This window comes from Agelaius phoeniceus, chromosome 10 (genome assembly GCF_051311805.1).
Source record: "Agelaius phoeniceus isolate bAgePho1 chromosome 10, bAgePho1.hap1, whole genome shotgun sequence".
Classification (NCBI taxonomy): domain Eukaryota; kingdom Metazoa; phylum Chordata; class Aves; order Passeriformes; family Icteridae; genus Agelaius; species Agelaius phoeniceus.
The window spans coordinates 26,683,812-26,699,038 of NC_135274.1; the positions used below are offsets into that span (position 1 = coordinate 26,683,812).

The 15,227-nt window shown below is 48.4% G+C and overlaps 1 protein-coding gene across 16 annotated transcripts in view; it reads right to left on the bottom strand.

Annotated features, from left to right (window-relative positions):
* Positions 1-383: 383 nt before the first annotated feature.
* MBNL1 (muscleblind like splicing regulator 1) overlaps positions 384-15,227 on the bottom strand; it is a 64,582-nt gene continuing 49,738 nt past the window's right edge. For 10 of the 16 annotated variants that reach the window (XM_077183591.1, XM_077183593.1, XM_077183592.1 and 7 more), the window contains 6 exons: positions 14,471-14,524; positions 13,490-13,643; positions 8,242-8,277; positions 7,461-7,555; positions 4,461-4,535; positions 384-3,684 (listed from right to left, as the gene is read on the bottom strand). In XM_077183591.1, the coding sequence (XP_077039706.1) occupies positions 4,479-4,535; positions 7,461-7,555; positions 8,242-8,277; positions 13,490-13,643; positions 14,471-14,524 (396 nt within the window). In that variant the 3' untranslated portion in view covers positions 384-3,684; positions 4,461-4,478. Of the gene's footprint in view, positions 3,685-4,460; positions 4,536-5,535; positions 6,857-7,460; positions 7,556-8,241; positions 8,278-13,489; positions 13,644-14,470; positions 14,525-15,227 lie in introns of all 16 variants that reach the window. The other 6 variants (XR_013183557.1, XM_077183586.1, XM_077183585.1 and 3 more) reach the window with 6 other exon arrangements.

A 15,227-nucleotide genomic window follows, 5' to 3' on the forward strand; every position in this document is an offset into this window, starting at 1 on the left:
TTCACCCTGAATTCCCTGCACCCCCAGCTCCCTTTCCGCAGTTCCCCGAGGCTCCAGTTCCCCGTGCCCCCTCATTCCCTGTGTCCCATTCCCTGCAGGGAGGGCCTGGGGGTCCCAGTGTGTCCCTGAATCTCAGGGACAGGAGGGTAACGACAGTGGGGGCTGATCCAGAGATCCTGGTGCTTTGCATTTACCCCCAGGATCTAACAGGAATATCCTCAACAGGTGGCATTTTAATACACATCCTGTGGATGGAACATGCTGGTGCGGAGAAGCCCCAGTACCAAATAAAATAAATTGTGGGCAGTCCCACAAGTGCTCAGACATGTTAGAGCCTACATAACACAGTGGAGCCACTTTAAACCTGGTAGAGGAAAAGATAATTAAGAAAGAGAACTTTTATTAGGGCAATTTCACTTTATTTTTTCCATACAGCAAGGTCAACTATAGCAGTAATAATAAAATAAGCATAAACCCAAATTGCAGCCCAGGACAGAGTACGTAACTGGAGCAACTACAAGCAAAGTAAGTCTGTGGTTATTAAGAGCAAACCCAAGCACGCCCGTCCTTCCAGCAGATGGCCGGGGGCTGCAGAGCGCAGCTCGTTAATTCATTAATTACTGATTGTGTCAGCTCCCAGCCCCACGCCTGCTCCCAGCCTTGGCACGCACAGGGTGAGAGGGCTCCTGCAAGGCTTCCGTGCAAAGGGAAGATTGCCCAGGTGGTTCCTCACCTGCTGAAAGAACAGGACCACTACGAGAGAAAACAATCCCCTACCCTACAGCTACGGGTGCTGTTCCGTTTGCCTGTCCATGGTTGAACTCTGTGAATGTCAGTACTTGTTTTGAAGAATCTTTTTTTTGTGAACAAGAAACCACTGAAATTGTCAGAAACTGGTTTGAATAGCATATATCTTTAATATATTTTGATACTTTAAACATGCAGTAGATTTTGAATAATGTACGGAATATCTGAGCCATGATTCCCTGGATGGGCTGAAGTACCTGCTTTTTTTTTTTCTTTTTTTTCCTTTTTTTTTTTTTCCTTTTTTTTGTTTCTTAATGATTTTCAGGCAGATTTGACCCAGTGGAGCTTCTGTCAGTCATGAGATCTCGGAAGGATGGCAGATCTTTCCAGCTGAAAAAATCCTGGCAAACTACAAGCTGTCCACATAAAGCAAAGCAACTTTTTGGAAGGGGGATGGAGTGCTAACTCTGTGCCACTTTTGCAAGCAATTTTGTTCAGCCTGTCATTTTATTTAGCCTTAACAAAACTCCTTGTAATTATAGACATTTTTATTCAAAATAAGATCTTACTATTATACAGGTTTCTCTCTTTTTTGACTATATACAGAAGTGCAAAAAGTCAACCTTCGCTCTCGACGTCCCAACTGCAGCATAATCAACCCTCAAGAGTTTGCACACACACACTAGAATTCTTGTTACGTAAACTTTGAGTATTTGGATTATCAACAAAAAGTCCCTTGATCTATTGATTATGCAGCTTATTTATAACAAGGCCTGATATTCAGGGATTTCAAAAAATATTTAAACAATATTTTAACATTTGAAATGGATACAGTAGAAAATAAATTTTTTCTAATATCTAGGAACTAGATTTTTTTTTCTCATAATAACTAATTACAAACAAAATAAATCATCAAAATATTACTCAATTGTCTGCCAGGATTGTTGCCATAGCAACAACTTAACTTCTTACTTAGCAATGATTATATAATTATAAGATATCCATATAAAAGATCTTTGTTCTTTGAATGAAAACTAGACAAGAACTAACAATGACTGACATTCTTACATTGTCGTATTAGATCAGTAAAATAGAAATCATTTAGTTAACAATAATACGAATACTCATAAGACACTACATATAGATTCCAAACTGAGTATGTTATGAAGAAAACTACTTTTTTTTTTTTGTATTTTGAAAAAGTCATCAGTAAACTCTAATAAAACAAAATTCTATGAACTGAAATGGTATCAACTGGTAATAGAAAATGAAAACGAGCTAATAAATGTAAGAAATAAAAACTACACTTTTAACAAGAAAAAAATAAGTAAATTCTCTATGGTAAGTCACTACAATAACATGTGAAGTCACCTATACTTTCTTAACACGATTGAAATTACATTGGTATGGGTTTTAACCCGTAATGTAATAATCTAAGGCTTTAATAGATGTACAGTACAATCAGGAAAATCAACACATCATTCTTATCTATAAAGCATCTCTCTCAAGCATAAAAACTCGCGGTAAACTCGGAGTATGGCGAGTTCTAGAACCAAACCCGCGCCTCTCCCTCCCTGCCCACCCGGGGCCTGGCCCCAGGCAGCCCCTGGCTGAACAGAGCAAAAATATCCTTTACTGGCTGCAACATCCAAACCACAAAAAGGAATTCCTTTGGATGAATCCATTCTTAGAACTTGAATGCACATCTATTTGTTTGTTTTTATTTTGTAAAGGCTTTCTAAGGCTATAAGCAGTTAATCTGAACAAAAAAAAATCACATATAAAACTCACCCGAGTATTAACCCACCCAATTTCTACACTAATTAACGTCTCATTTGTCCTATTTTGGTTTGTCATGCATCTGCTGTCAGTGCTTCTGCGTCTTTGTTTAGAGTCGCCGCGGACGCGGGACTTGATGAATTAAAGTGAAACCCATCTCTGCAAAACATTTATAGTCCTTGTGACTCGAGACAGAGGCTATAAATAGAGCAAAAGAAGTTCCTCAAACATTTGTTACTGTGTCTCAGAAATGGCTTTTCCCTTTGCAGATCACCTTATACAGTAACTATGCATAAATATGACATACAACGCCTTGGGAGAGTTTATAGATAATATTGTCCATGTCCATAAGGGTTATGCACAGCTGGAGCATCTCTCTGGTGCTGCCCACTGAGGAGCAATTGGCCATTTCTGAGACAGCTTTGGTTTGAAACAGAATGGTGCCCTTTGACTGATCAGTACTCATCAAGTCAGTGAAAACGTGGTTCTGAAAATAACACTGCGGAAATAATACTCTGATGGATGTACAGTCTATGGCACTTCATGAGAATCCTTAACAACGTGGTACTTAAAGCCATTGATGTGCTTTAAAATATACACAGTTGTGGTTTTGCTTGGCACATTCATCTCTGTCAGATTCCTCTCTTCTCATTTCTTACAATCTATTACATTAAAAATATTACTCTTAAACAAAAAATTACTGTGCATGCACGCTCTCATCTATAATGGCAATTTTAAATACAAGGTGCACCTTTGTTATTTGTAAACCTTGAAAGAAATAAACTTACTTTAAAAAATTATATCTTGGTCTACAGACGTACCAATACATAATAGATGTCTGCTTAGAGCATCGTCGGCCTTTCCGGGCGGCGTCGGTGGGGAGCAGCCCCAGCAGCGCCCGGGCAGCGCGCGGGAAAGGCGGACGATGCTGGGGCCTGGACAAGAAATCACCTCAGCACAAATACCAATTCAATGTACAAAGTAGATAGGCAACAGTGTGCAGTGGAGTCCCACGGTCTCGCTTCGTCTCGTTAACATGCAATGTGTGATGTCACTGCTGAGGGGTTCCCAGTGCTGCTGGACAGTATTTACATACACTATGGCTAATGAGCTCGGCCTCTTCCCACCCAAATCCGGCCTCTTCGCCGCCGATACCATCTGGGAAGGGAAGAGCACAAAGTGTTCTCGGCACAGCCAGGACTCAGTCACGCACCCCAGCCCCAGCTCCACACACGGGGCTGTGTCCTTGCAGGGAGCAGAAGCGTCCCATCCCACTCGAGGCATTGCACCCGCCCCAGCCCGTGCCAGTCACCCTCCCTGCAGCACTCCAGCACCTGAACAATGTTTATGCTCAGCTGAAAGGAGCAGCCGTGATTACAAACCCACTGTGGCCAAAGGGTCAGTCCTCACCCTCAGAAATAATTCCATTATGGCCAAGGAATTGAATAAAAACACACAGAAATGAAGCACAGGAGAGAGGAAGGTAACACAAAACAGGAGCCATCCTGGGACAGGATGGCTGCAGGGGGGAATCTCACAACAGGAGAATTAAGTGTTTCCAAACCCAGGAAATGCTGGGGTTCCAAATTTTGAGATTTAAAAGCCATTCTTTCTGAAGAGAACCTGATGGAATCATCTTCCCCCCAAGTCTGCCCGCAGCTCAGGTCAGTGCTGAGGCCACCACAGACAGAGCATAAATCCCTTTGAACCCTGATTCTGCTGGGTGGGTATGTACAAGCTAACACACGATGTGGCCACTGGTACCTGTGGGATCTCCCCTCAGAGAGGAATGGCCCCTCAGGGGGGTCAGAGCCTCCACCCCCAAAGCTTACTGGTTTTATTAGAAAGAAGTTAAAAACATTCTGTCCCTTACAGCAACAAATTGCACACATAAGAGTAAGAAAAAATACAGCAACAACACATTGGGAACTTACTGTTTGATGACCAAATGTCTACATCTGTGTAACATACTTGTGGCTAGTCAGATGTTCGGCAGATATTATGGGTATCTACAGGTAAGAAATGTAAACAGTGAGTGACAGGTGCAATGAGCCCACCCAGAGGCACAGCATTTGCTACAGAACATCAGTTTGGGAAAGGGAGGATCAGCTGTGAGTCGGTGGATTTTATATCGTAACTATAAGTTAAAGTCAACTGAAGTGCTACAATAGCAACTTATAACTGGAAAACACTGGGTTAAGTACTACTGGACAAATATAAATAAGTATTACTGGTTGTTCAGGAAATAGGAGAAGTTAACATCTACAAGTCATGCAGTGCAGTAATTGAAAATAGCCCTTTTTGTTGGCCTACACAAAATCCTGTGCTCTCAGTGTCTCAGATGATGAATTCTAGAGTGGCCTCGTTTCAGTGTGATTTTGTGAAGTGTTCAGTGCTGTCAGTGTCCTGGGGTTTGAACGTCTACGATGCCCTGAGTCTGATGTTCATGGCTGGTGAAGATGCCTGGCTGAGAAGGGCTCTGCCCTTCCTGCAGCAGCCACGGCACCGCGTGGAGCCGCTGGCAAGCGAAGCCTCCCCAGGCAGGGAAACAACCCCAAAGGGCTCGGCTGCACGAACGGGACCGAGCACGTGGCTCCCCTCACGGGCCCATCTGCTCAGTGTGCTGTTAGCAAGCCAGGATTACACGGAGCCCAGTGCCAGCAGTGCCACTGACGGGTGACACCGCGCCCTGGCCGTGGCTCACGGCGGCGCCCAGGGGAGCAGCTGTGCCCAGGCACAGGGAGCTGTGCTGGGGCCTGGGACACAACGTGGATTTGCACAATCCCAAACGGCTGTGGCACTTGGAAAGACACTTCTTCCTGAGGGGCACCAAGGCTGGCCTGTGGATCTGCCCAGTAAAGAGAACAGGGATTTCTTCTCAGCTAACTCATTGGCAGGTCCTGCTGCTGTTTTTCCACCCGTGTGCCCTCTCCTCCCCTGGCAGCTCACACATCACAGCATTGCCAACTCCACAGAAATGGGCTTGGAGCAGAATGAAGCTTCTCATACCATGTTTTCCTGCTGCTGCAGGACAGGCTGCGGCACCCGACTGGAGCAGCATCAGGGGCAGTGCTGTCGAACAGACCAAGGACCTTCCACACCAGCCCGGGCAGATGAAGGGCCACATCTTTATAAGCCTTTGGCATGCAGGCACACGGCATTGGGTGGCATTAAATACCTTCAGCATTGCTCACAGGGTATATACATATATGGGCATATATGTATATATGGAGGTTTGGCTGCAGAACTGCACTAAGGGGGTTATGAGGCTCTGGGGAGGAAAGGCATGAAATGACCAGATTCTCCAGCAGAAGGTTTTCCCTGTGGTCTCCCTGGGAAGTGCAAGGTTACTAACAGAGAGAGGATTTTAAAATAATGACTTTTTCTGTGGCTTGTCTTGTTCTCACAACCCTCAGGACATGCACATGATACAGAGACACACTGCAAGTAACTGTCTGGTGCAATAACTACAATATTAAGAGACTTTGGGCATACAGGAGGTTGCTGAGGTGACACATATGCAGAGGTAACCCCACCTATGAACTAGCTTTTCAAAACACAAATTCTTAGGCCAAGTTTAAAGCCCTGAGTGAGCTGTTCAGCAAACATTTCTCAAGAGAAGAACGTGCTAGCTGCTGAGCAGACTAACCTGGGCTGGTTTTGGCATTCTACAATATCCAGGTCCCTTTGGAGGCTCGGGATGTGCATGCCTAGGTGTCACTGCAATGATGCCATTTAGGAATTGTATTTTTGAGAGATGAGGAAGCAGACAGGTTAACGAGGGCTGTACAGCTGGGGCAGCACAAAATGGTAGTGCTCAACAGATAAAGGTGCAAAGGCTCAAAGCCAAAGGCCCTGGGGCTCACTCTGCAGCTCTGGCTGTCCTGAGGAGCCACCTGTCCTGAGCCAGGAGCTGAGTGCATCAGGTAAGCCTGCCTTAACATTGACATTTACCTGCACGGGAGCACACCTGTACAATGCTGGGGAGAACCTGGAGCTCCCTTTTCTAAGGGCACACATGTCATCCCACTGAGCTGGAACCAAGACCTGTATATCAGACCAGCACTGACAGCTTCCTGGCACGGACAACTAACTGCCCAGCAAATCTCAAAAAATAATTAGCTCTTAGAAGAGGAACAGGAGGCTCTTTAAAATGTTTTTATTGTTTCAGCCAGGTGTTGTACAGAAATCTGCTTTTCTGACAGCGTCCTGTGCTCAGGTGCAGCTCCAGCCGCTCCTCTGGCCCAGGGACTCATCTTTAGAGCACTGGTTCTGGCTTTCCTGGCAGGACTTCTAATCACTTACGTGGTAAAGCTTTACTCTCATGTTCCTGAAATACATCCAAACACGGCAATGACTGGGGTGCCTACTGAGAAATAGACTCAGACTCTAATGGGCATTTTCTTATTTGAGCTCTGGTCAAAGCAATGGGCCATTCCAAGGAGAATCACAAGGCTTCAAGGAAGCCTTTTTGTGTGTGGCCCATGCTCACAGGGTTTTGTTTTATGCTTGGAAGAGGAGAGTCAGAACATGTTTGGACTGCTAAACTCAGACTGTGAGAACCTGCAACCCCTCTGCACAAAGACTCCCCTGGCTTTCCCTGAGTTCTGCACTGAAAGGAGCTGCTGGCTCCACAGAAATGGAAATAAATCATGGGTTTGTGTATTATCCCTTGCTCTTTGCATCCCTGAGAACAGAAATAAGCAGCGTGGCCTATAAATGTCAAGACTGAGTCAGAAACTCTATTGTCAATTATTTTTAGCATCAGAAATGGAACTGCAGCACCTTTGGAGCACAGCTAAGGGCTGATTAAGCTGTGCTGCAGCTCTCTGAGAGAATGTGTAGGCCAACAAGAGGTCAGATCCAAACCCCCATGCTCATTAAAGCACCGATTTCGAGTTGTCTGTAAGGAACAAAGCTGTAAATTAGCAAACCTGGTTGGCTGTGGCTGTTGCAGCGAAGGGAACACTTGTGGCAGATGTTGTTGCTGCAGACACAGTGGCTGGCGTAGCACCGTGCACCATGGGAACTTTCGGAAGGAAAATCAAATAAGCAAACGTACAGAAGAGTGTAGCAGTATGGGACCAGAGCGACACGTGGAGGGTCATTGAGCATGGTTTACCACAGCAGAAAGCCCGAGACACCATTGCCAGCGCGTGACATGCAACCACAGTGCAAAGCAGGACAGCATTCCAGGAGGGAGGGGAGGGAGATGGAAGAGAAAAAAAAGGGGAAAATGCTTGTTACCATCAAATCAAGAAAATCGACACAAACAAGCTTAACCATTTCAATATGAAAAACAACAGGACAGCTTTTTCAATGCCCTGACATTTACAAATTTTTGTCCTTTAGAAATTCAACCCAAATATTAACTGCTAACAGAAATTAATCTTGTAGAAGGACAGAATACAGCTACGTGGTTATGGTAAGATACAGTCTTTAGTTAACACAAGATAGGTTCTAAACACTGGAACTCATAGTCCAGTCAAAATCCACCAAGGAACAATGTGCAATTAAAAACTGCTGTACAAATTAACATCTACGTGTCCATGTCAATTAAATAAAACAATCACATTTAATTGACAGGTGTTAGTGCAGGAGGCTCGGGGAGATGGACTGGCACGAGGGCTGTACATTAAATCTAGCAGTGGATTTTGAGGGTCTGTGAGCTGCACCATAGGTTTAAGATAATCAAGAAACAAAGCTGGCACCTACCAACACTTGTAGCGGGTGTCATGCACAATATTGAGCCTGCTCATCATGCATTGCAACAGGAAGGTGGATTTGGAAAGGGAAAAGAATTAAAACAACCCATCACACGTGTAATTAGAAATTTCATTGAACAAAGAAGAAAAATTGTTATTACGGGCACAGTGGCATGTAACTGTCAGCACAATCAAACCACACAATAGCACAGTGATCCGTTAGAACGAGGCCTCAGGGACAGGTGGAGCTGTGCTGGGGCCCTGCACGGCCAGGAAAGCCTTCCTCAGCTCTAACTCACAGCTCCTGAAACCTTCCTGCCTTTTGACAAACGCCTTGTCATGGTCCTTTCCCTGCTCTCCTCAGATCACAAGAGATGCTCCAAACTCACCCTGCCTGGTGCCTGCGGTCCCCAGCGCAGGGACCAGGGACCAGGCCCTGCTGTCCTTGTTGGAGACATCCAGGCAGATGGACAGTGGGACAGAGAGCCTCTCCTCTCCTCTCCTCTCCTCTCCTCTCCTCTCCTCTCCTCTCCTCTCCTCTCCTCTCCGAGCAGTGGCTGAATGGTCCCTGTGCCCTGAGCAGCTCCCAGTGACACCTCACAAGCCCTGCTCAGCCTTCTGTTCTACATTGTAGGATGTATTTTAAGCTGCTGGTGCCTGGGGTCACAGCCCCAACTCCCTTCAGGCCACACACCTGCAGAGTTCTGCCCTGCAACCAGAGCCAGAGCAGGAAGGTGTTTTTAGGATCATTCTGGCATCATTTTTAAGTATCACCAAGCTGGCAATTCTCTAAGTTACACAGCAAAATGCCTTCCACCAGACTGATCTCACAATCTTCTATTTCTGCTTCCAAGATTATAAACATATACTGATCTTCCAGAATATCCATTTTAATAAACTATTTACTTTTTAATTTAACAAATAACATTTATTAACACTGTTAATGATGAGTGACACAGCAGAAACAGAAAACACTCTGAACTCTGGTGATGAGATTGCAGTGGGAATGGAAACATATCCTAGCAGACTGGCAGAGGCAGCCAGGCAGGGCTGCCCCTGTGACATCCCGGGGCTGTACTGGGGACAGGAAACGGCCGCAGCCGTGCCCAGCGCTGGAGGGGATGCACGGCCTCAGGAGCATTTAACTGTGCAGGGAAGAATCAGGCCAGTTTAATTACTGCTGGGGCCAAGGTTATCCTCTGTCACTGCTGCATCTGTAAGGCAACGAAGGCAAGGGCATCATCCTGTTCCCTAATTACTCCTGTGTCAAGGAAGAGACTGAGCACATTGTCAAAGAAAGGGTAAAGGAAGGGCACCTCTCCTGACCTCCCCAGCACAAATCACGGCTGAAGCCAAGGGAATCACCTGCAAGATTAAAAAACGGAGTAGAATTTGGCTAAAAAGTACAAACAGTAAGCAGAACTGCTTTCTTGGTCCCTCTTGTGGGCATTAATGGGGTTTCAGATCAGAAGCTCTGAGCTGTGGCTCTGCAGAGGCGCCCCATGCACACGGCTGTGCACCCTGCAATGGTCCCCCTGCACAAGTGTATGTTACACCTGCTACACATTGCTGGCTGTTACAACCACTCTGAAACATCCCTGTAACACTGTTCAGTGAAAAGCTCCAAATTTCAGTCTGAATGATCATCATTAACACTATGACCAGTGCACACAGTTTTGAAAGGGAATTAAAGCAAATGAACATGAGGCAGAAAGTGGAATGCTTGCTGGGGTGGCATAATTCCCAAATACAGATATTATGCTTTATGACCCTCTTACCAGTAATAAAAATAATTTTTGCTATGATCCTAATATTCAGCTTGACTTCAGAAGCTTTGACTTACTAATGAGAACACATGAATAATGAATGTTCACTTTCAATGTTCCCTGGCTGTTCGGCACAAGGCAGATTTTTAATTTGAGGATGTTCCGACCTAAATGACCACAACTTCATAACCAGATTATTTCTGCAACACAATAAAGCTATTTCTATAAATATTCTAGGTTTACTGTTGTTTTAATTATTTTTTTCTCTTTTCTCCCTTGTATTATCCCCTCAGTCTATTTTTCTTGCCCAATCTACTAACGCCTAATTAAAAACAACACTCCAGACAGCACAAGCACTCCTGTGGAGGTGAGCAGTGGTGTGTGACCTTTCCCTCCCCAATATTTTGGGGGAGAGCAGTGGTTTTGCACAGGCCCAGCAGCCCCAGGGAGAAAAGTCCCTTTAGGAAAGCCTCTGGGCACTGAGTCCCAGGCAGGAGCAAGGGAGTTTCTGGTGCTGAAGCTGCAGCAATTGAACAAACACACAATGGGTTAACACAAGGCAGAGGGAGCTGCAGCCTTTCCTCACAGGCTCTGGGGTTCAGCTGCCACCCTGCCCTTTGCAGCTGCACCACCCAGCTCCTGGGAGCATCCTGCCTACCTGACCCCTTGCTCTGGACGCCAGTCTGGTCACCTGGGGGCACACCTGGGGCAGAGCAGCTGCACTCACACTCCTGAGGAGAAGGGAGCTGAGGCACAGCATGGTCCCAGGCACTGGGCAGGATGTCACTCAGCTGCCCCAGGAGCACTGCAGCAGCCCCAGGAGCACTGCAGGACATGGAGCAGCTGAAGGTCTGAGGGCCTGGAGCTCTGCACATTCACAGAGGGAGGGTCACCCACGTTTGCCAAGGTGTCCCCAGCTGGCAGCCAGGACCCAGGGACCAAACCCAGGCATGCAGAGCCTCCTGACTCGGCACACTAACTGCCCTTATCTCAACAGCACAAATGGTCCTGGCTCTTTCTTGCCACACCCCTGAACTCCCCTCTCAGCCTGGGGACAGATTCCAGAGCCATGGTTTTGGGGACCCCTCAAGAGGGGAGCTGTGCACAGAGGGAGCTTTAGTTGAGAGAGGTGATGTGCATGTCTGAAGAACATTTAATCACTTAAGGCGTGCTGGAGTGCAGTGTCCACTCCCAGGCATGGATGCTCCCTGGATGTGATCACATCCCTGGCACACAGGCAGCCAGAACAATGCCTTACAATTCAGAAGAGGTATCTGAGGTTTCCTGCAGTATCAGTGGGAAAACATGAGGAGTGAAGTGCCCTGCAGAGGGGAGGGTCCTGCCCAGGGCACACCCACCCTGTGTAGGTTCTGCAGGTGTCCCCCCCTCCGGCCCTCCTGCACACTCTGCCTGGAGCAACTAGGAACACTCACACCTTGGGTGTGTGAACCTGAAAAATGTCACTTTAATTCAGATCCCACTGAGCTGCCCTGGCCCTGCTCCGTGGCCGTGGAGCTGGGGGCACCCACGCTCTGGGCTCTCCATGGCTTTGCAGGGACAGATGGAGAAACTCTGTGTCCATGTGACTGAGCCCAAACAGGAACTGATCCCAGCTCATTTGAAGCGGAAAACTAAAAAGGGCAAGGTGCCAAAGTCATTTTTCAAACTTTTTGGAAAGTACTGGGCTACTGGAAAGCTCAAATTGCAGCTATCTGAAAAATATAAAGAGAGAATTTATAATAGCTCAGGCTAAAAACTCCCTTACTTTTATTGTGTAACATATACTAAACTCCAGTGGTCAGGGAAGGTCTAATGAAGCTCAAGAACCACTGCCAAGCTCCTGGAGGTTTCAGTGTGGATCTGCTGGAGGAAGAGCTGAGGTAAGGTGTGTCAAGAGCCAGTGGGAAAGACCCCAGTCTATGCTGAGGTGCAAATGGGGTCTGGCATGCACAAACCACAACCCCAGCTCCTGAGTTCCAGGGGGAAGCACAAAGGCAGCTCCAGCATTTCCAGGAACCATCCAGCCCCTTGCTGCTTTCATGGAAGCTGGAAAATTGCAGTTTACAGACCCCACTAGTCATGCTGTGCCAAAAGAGATCTGTAAATTGTTTAAGGTTCATAGGAAGGATTCTGAGTCTATCTGGATGGGGCTCTGAGCTCTGAGCAGCCTGGTCTATTGGAAGGTGTCTCCCCATGGCAGGGGTTTGCAATGAGGTGGTCTTTAAGGCCCTTCCCAACCCCAGCCATCCAGTGGTTCCATGAGTCTATGACTGCATATGCATTTTTATATGAATTTTAATATGTGGGCTAGGGATCTGACCTGCAGCTTACCCAACCCATCTTGCTATTGATTCCAGCAAGCTTTGCAACATTTACCAATACATTTCAGTGGCTGCAATGCATTTTTGCATTATTAAAATGCACTAGATCAAGAAACTGATTTTTGTGCCATTTAAAGTACACAAGTGGTTACATGCCAGATCATGATAGAATAGTAAAGGGCACTGTACTGATCTCCTGGGAACATACTTGCTGAAGATGCTCTGCATAAAATCCTTTAAATTTCTGGGTAGAGACTGATTAGCTGTATTTCTTCCCCTTCCCAGTCTGCATTAAGAAGGGCTGTCCTCACAGACTCTATCCCATTTCTGAGTACAGCTCTATCAGCTCTGCACACTCCTGGAATGATGGTGCTGCTTTAGTGTGGGTTCAGGTGTAACAAACTACCTCAGCTGTGTAACCAAGGGCAGAAGCTCCCAGGACATACTGGAGATCATTTCTCATGCAGTGCCATCAGCAGAACCAAAGCACGTATTCCAGCTTTATGTCCCATCACTAGTCCTCCAAAAGTATTTCTGCTTAGTCCATAGTAGAGGCATCAATTCTTCACCAATTACACCAGGACTCTCGGCTGAGAACAAGCACTTGGCTTTACTCAGTCCAAGACCAGCCCTGAGACGTCAGCGGTGGATGCCCAAGCTGTGACTGCTTGTGTAGGTTTGTGTTTCTCCACCTGTGAGACTGCCTGTGCTGCCTGGGATCACTGCACCCCATTAAAACCTCATTAAAAAACCCCTTGGTGTGTGTGACTCAGAGCCACCGCTGCCAAGGCCAAGGGGTCTTACAGGGAAACAAGCACAACAGCGGAGGGATATGGAAGGAAGAGCAGTTAATCCAGGGAAAGAGGAAGGAGAGAGGAGATTTCAAATTCTGATTTGGGTGAGAGAGCACGATGCTGATTTTGTGTTAGACTGGAGAAGTCCCACCCAGTTTCTGCGAGGAGCAGAGAGAAGGCAGCGTGCCCACAGGCAGCCCCTCCTGTGCCCAGGGGCAGGGGCACTGCTGTGCCCTGCCTGGAGGAGCTGCCTGAGCCTGGCACAGCGGCCTCAGCGCACACTGCGTTTGCACCAGCGACCTACAGCTGCCTCCTAGAGTGCTGCTCCCAGAAATCCCCCTGCCCCGCCCCTGGAAAGGCACCAGCGATGCACTTACCTGGTGGGAGAAAGGCTGTATGCTGCTGTAACTGCATGTTGGCAAGAGCTTGCTGGTATTGGAAGATACCAGTGTTAAAGACTGCGGTGGCACCATTGGTTTTTTCAAGCGCAGGCCTCTTTGGTAAGGGGGGAAGTACAGCTTGAGGAATTCCCTGAATGGTGGATGGGTATAAAAATAAAGTCCAGTAACAAAAAGAAAGAAAAAAGGGGAGAGGGTGGGTGGGGTGTGGAGGAGGGAGGGAGGGAGGGAGGGAGGGAGGGAGGGAGGGAGGGAGAGAGGGAGGGAGGGAGGGAGGGAGGGAGGGAGGGAGGAGAAAAGGAGAGAGAAAAAGGAAAAAAGAAAAATCAGTAGAAGGCAAAATAACCAGGCAGCACCATGTTTCTCCATGAGCAAGCAAGCGGCATAGCAGACTGAACTACCAAATAAAAGGCGAGGGAACAGCTTTCCAGGGAGCACTGTTTGCCTACCACGACAGCGGCACAGGGACCGGCGGGACAGCCGCCGCGGGCACCGGCATCAGTGCCACGCCAGGGAAAGCTTCGGGTGGGCCAGGAGCGAGGCTCTCGGGGAAGCAGCACTGCTAGCTCCATGAGGATCACACATAGAAGCCATGTTAATAGTCACCGTCTGGAGTGGATGGCAGGGCCGTGGTGACACCCCAGTCCCCGGGCCCCAGCGCTGCCCGGGCATGCAGAGCGCGCCGCATGCCGGCCCCGGCCGCCTCCGCGCCACCAAGCCATGCCAACGCCCCTGCGCCGGCACCCGGGAGGGACAGGGACAGGGACGGGGAGGGGACGGGAAGGGGCCGGCGGAACGCGGGGGCGGCAGGGAGGGCACCCAGCCTGGCCCGGCCGCCCGCACGCCCTTTGCCGGGGACGCGGGGAGGGAAACCGGGAGGTTCCATTGCTACACATTAACCCCAAACTCGACTCTACGATACAGCTACATGCCAAGCTAAAAGGTGAAAGGTCATAGTACCAGGTCAAAGGTTGCCTCGAGGGGTCGCTTCAGTGATTTGACAGCCGACTGAGTCTTAATTAGCAGGCAGCGAGCACATGATGGCAATGGCCAGTGGGGTCAAGCGCATTAACATAAACAGCAAGCAGAGGTGCGTCATGGGGGCAGCAGTGCATTTGGGGAGGTGAGAAAAAACAAATAAAAACAAATCACCGGATGCCGTGTACAACGGTAACAAGACTAGGCATGCACGGGCCGACGGGCAGGGCAGCGGGGCGGCAGGGGGTGCCCGCACAGCCGGGCTCACGGCCACGCACAGCCACCGCCTCGCCCCGCCGGCCCTGCCGCCCCCTCTGTGCTCCTCTTCCCACACCCACGGGCTCAGCACAGGCGGGACCCCCTGCCACCACAGCCCCCCGGTGCTGCCCTTGCCTCGCCAGCACACCAGCTCCTCACGGGGCCCAGGCCCGGCTGCTACAGCCACGGGCCTGCACTGCGCCCGGGACAGCCACCGCCAGCCCTAGGGGACACGGGACGGGGACAGCAGCAACACGGTCAATCCGCTCCAAACTACGCCTCTACAGACACGGACTTACAGAAACTAAACACGGATTTATCTGGCTGTGCAGCTGGGCAGATCCACATCTGCCCACACACACAGATGTACAGCCAACCAGAGACACGAGGAGCCCACACGTACAGACACGCACACACGTATGCACGCACAGAGGTACACACGGCTACTCCGGACATCAGCAGGCAAAATTAGTCAAACACC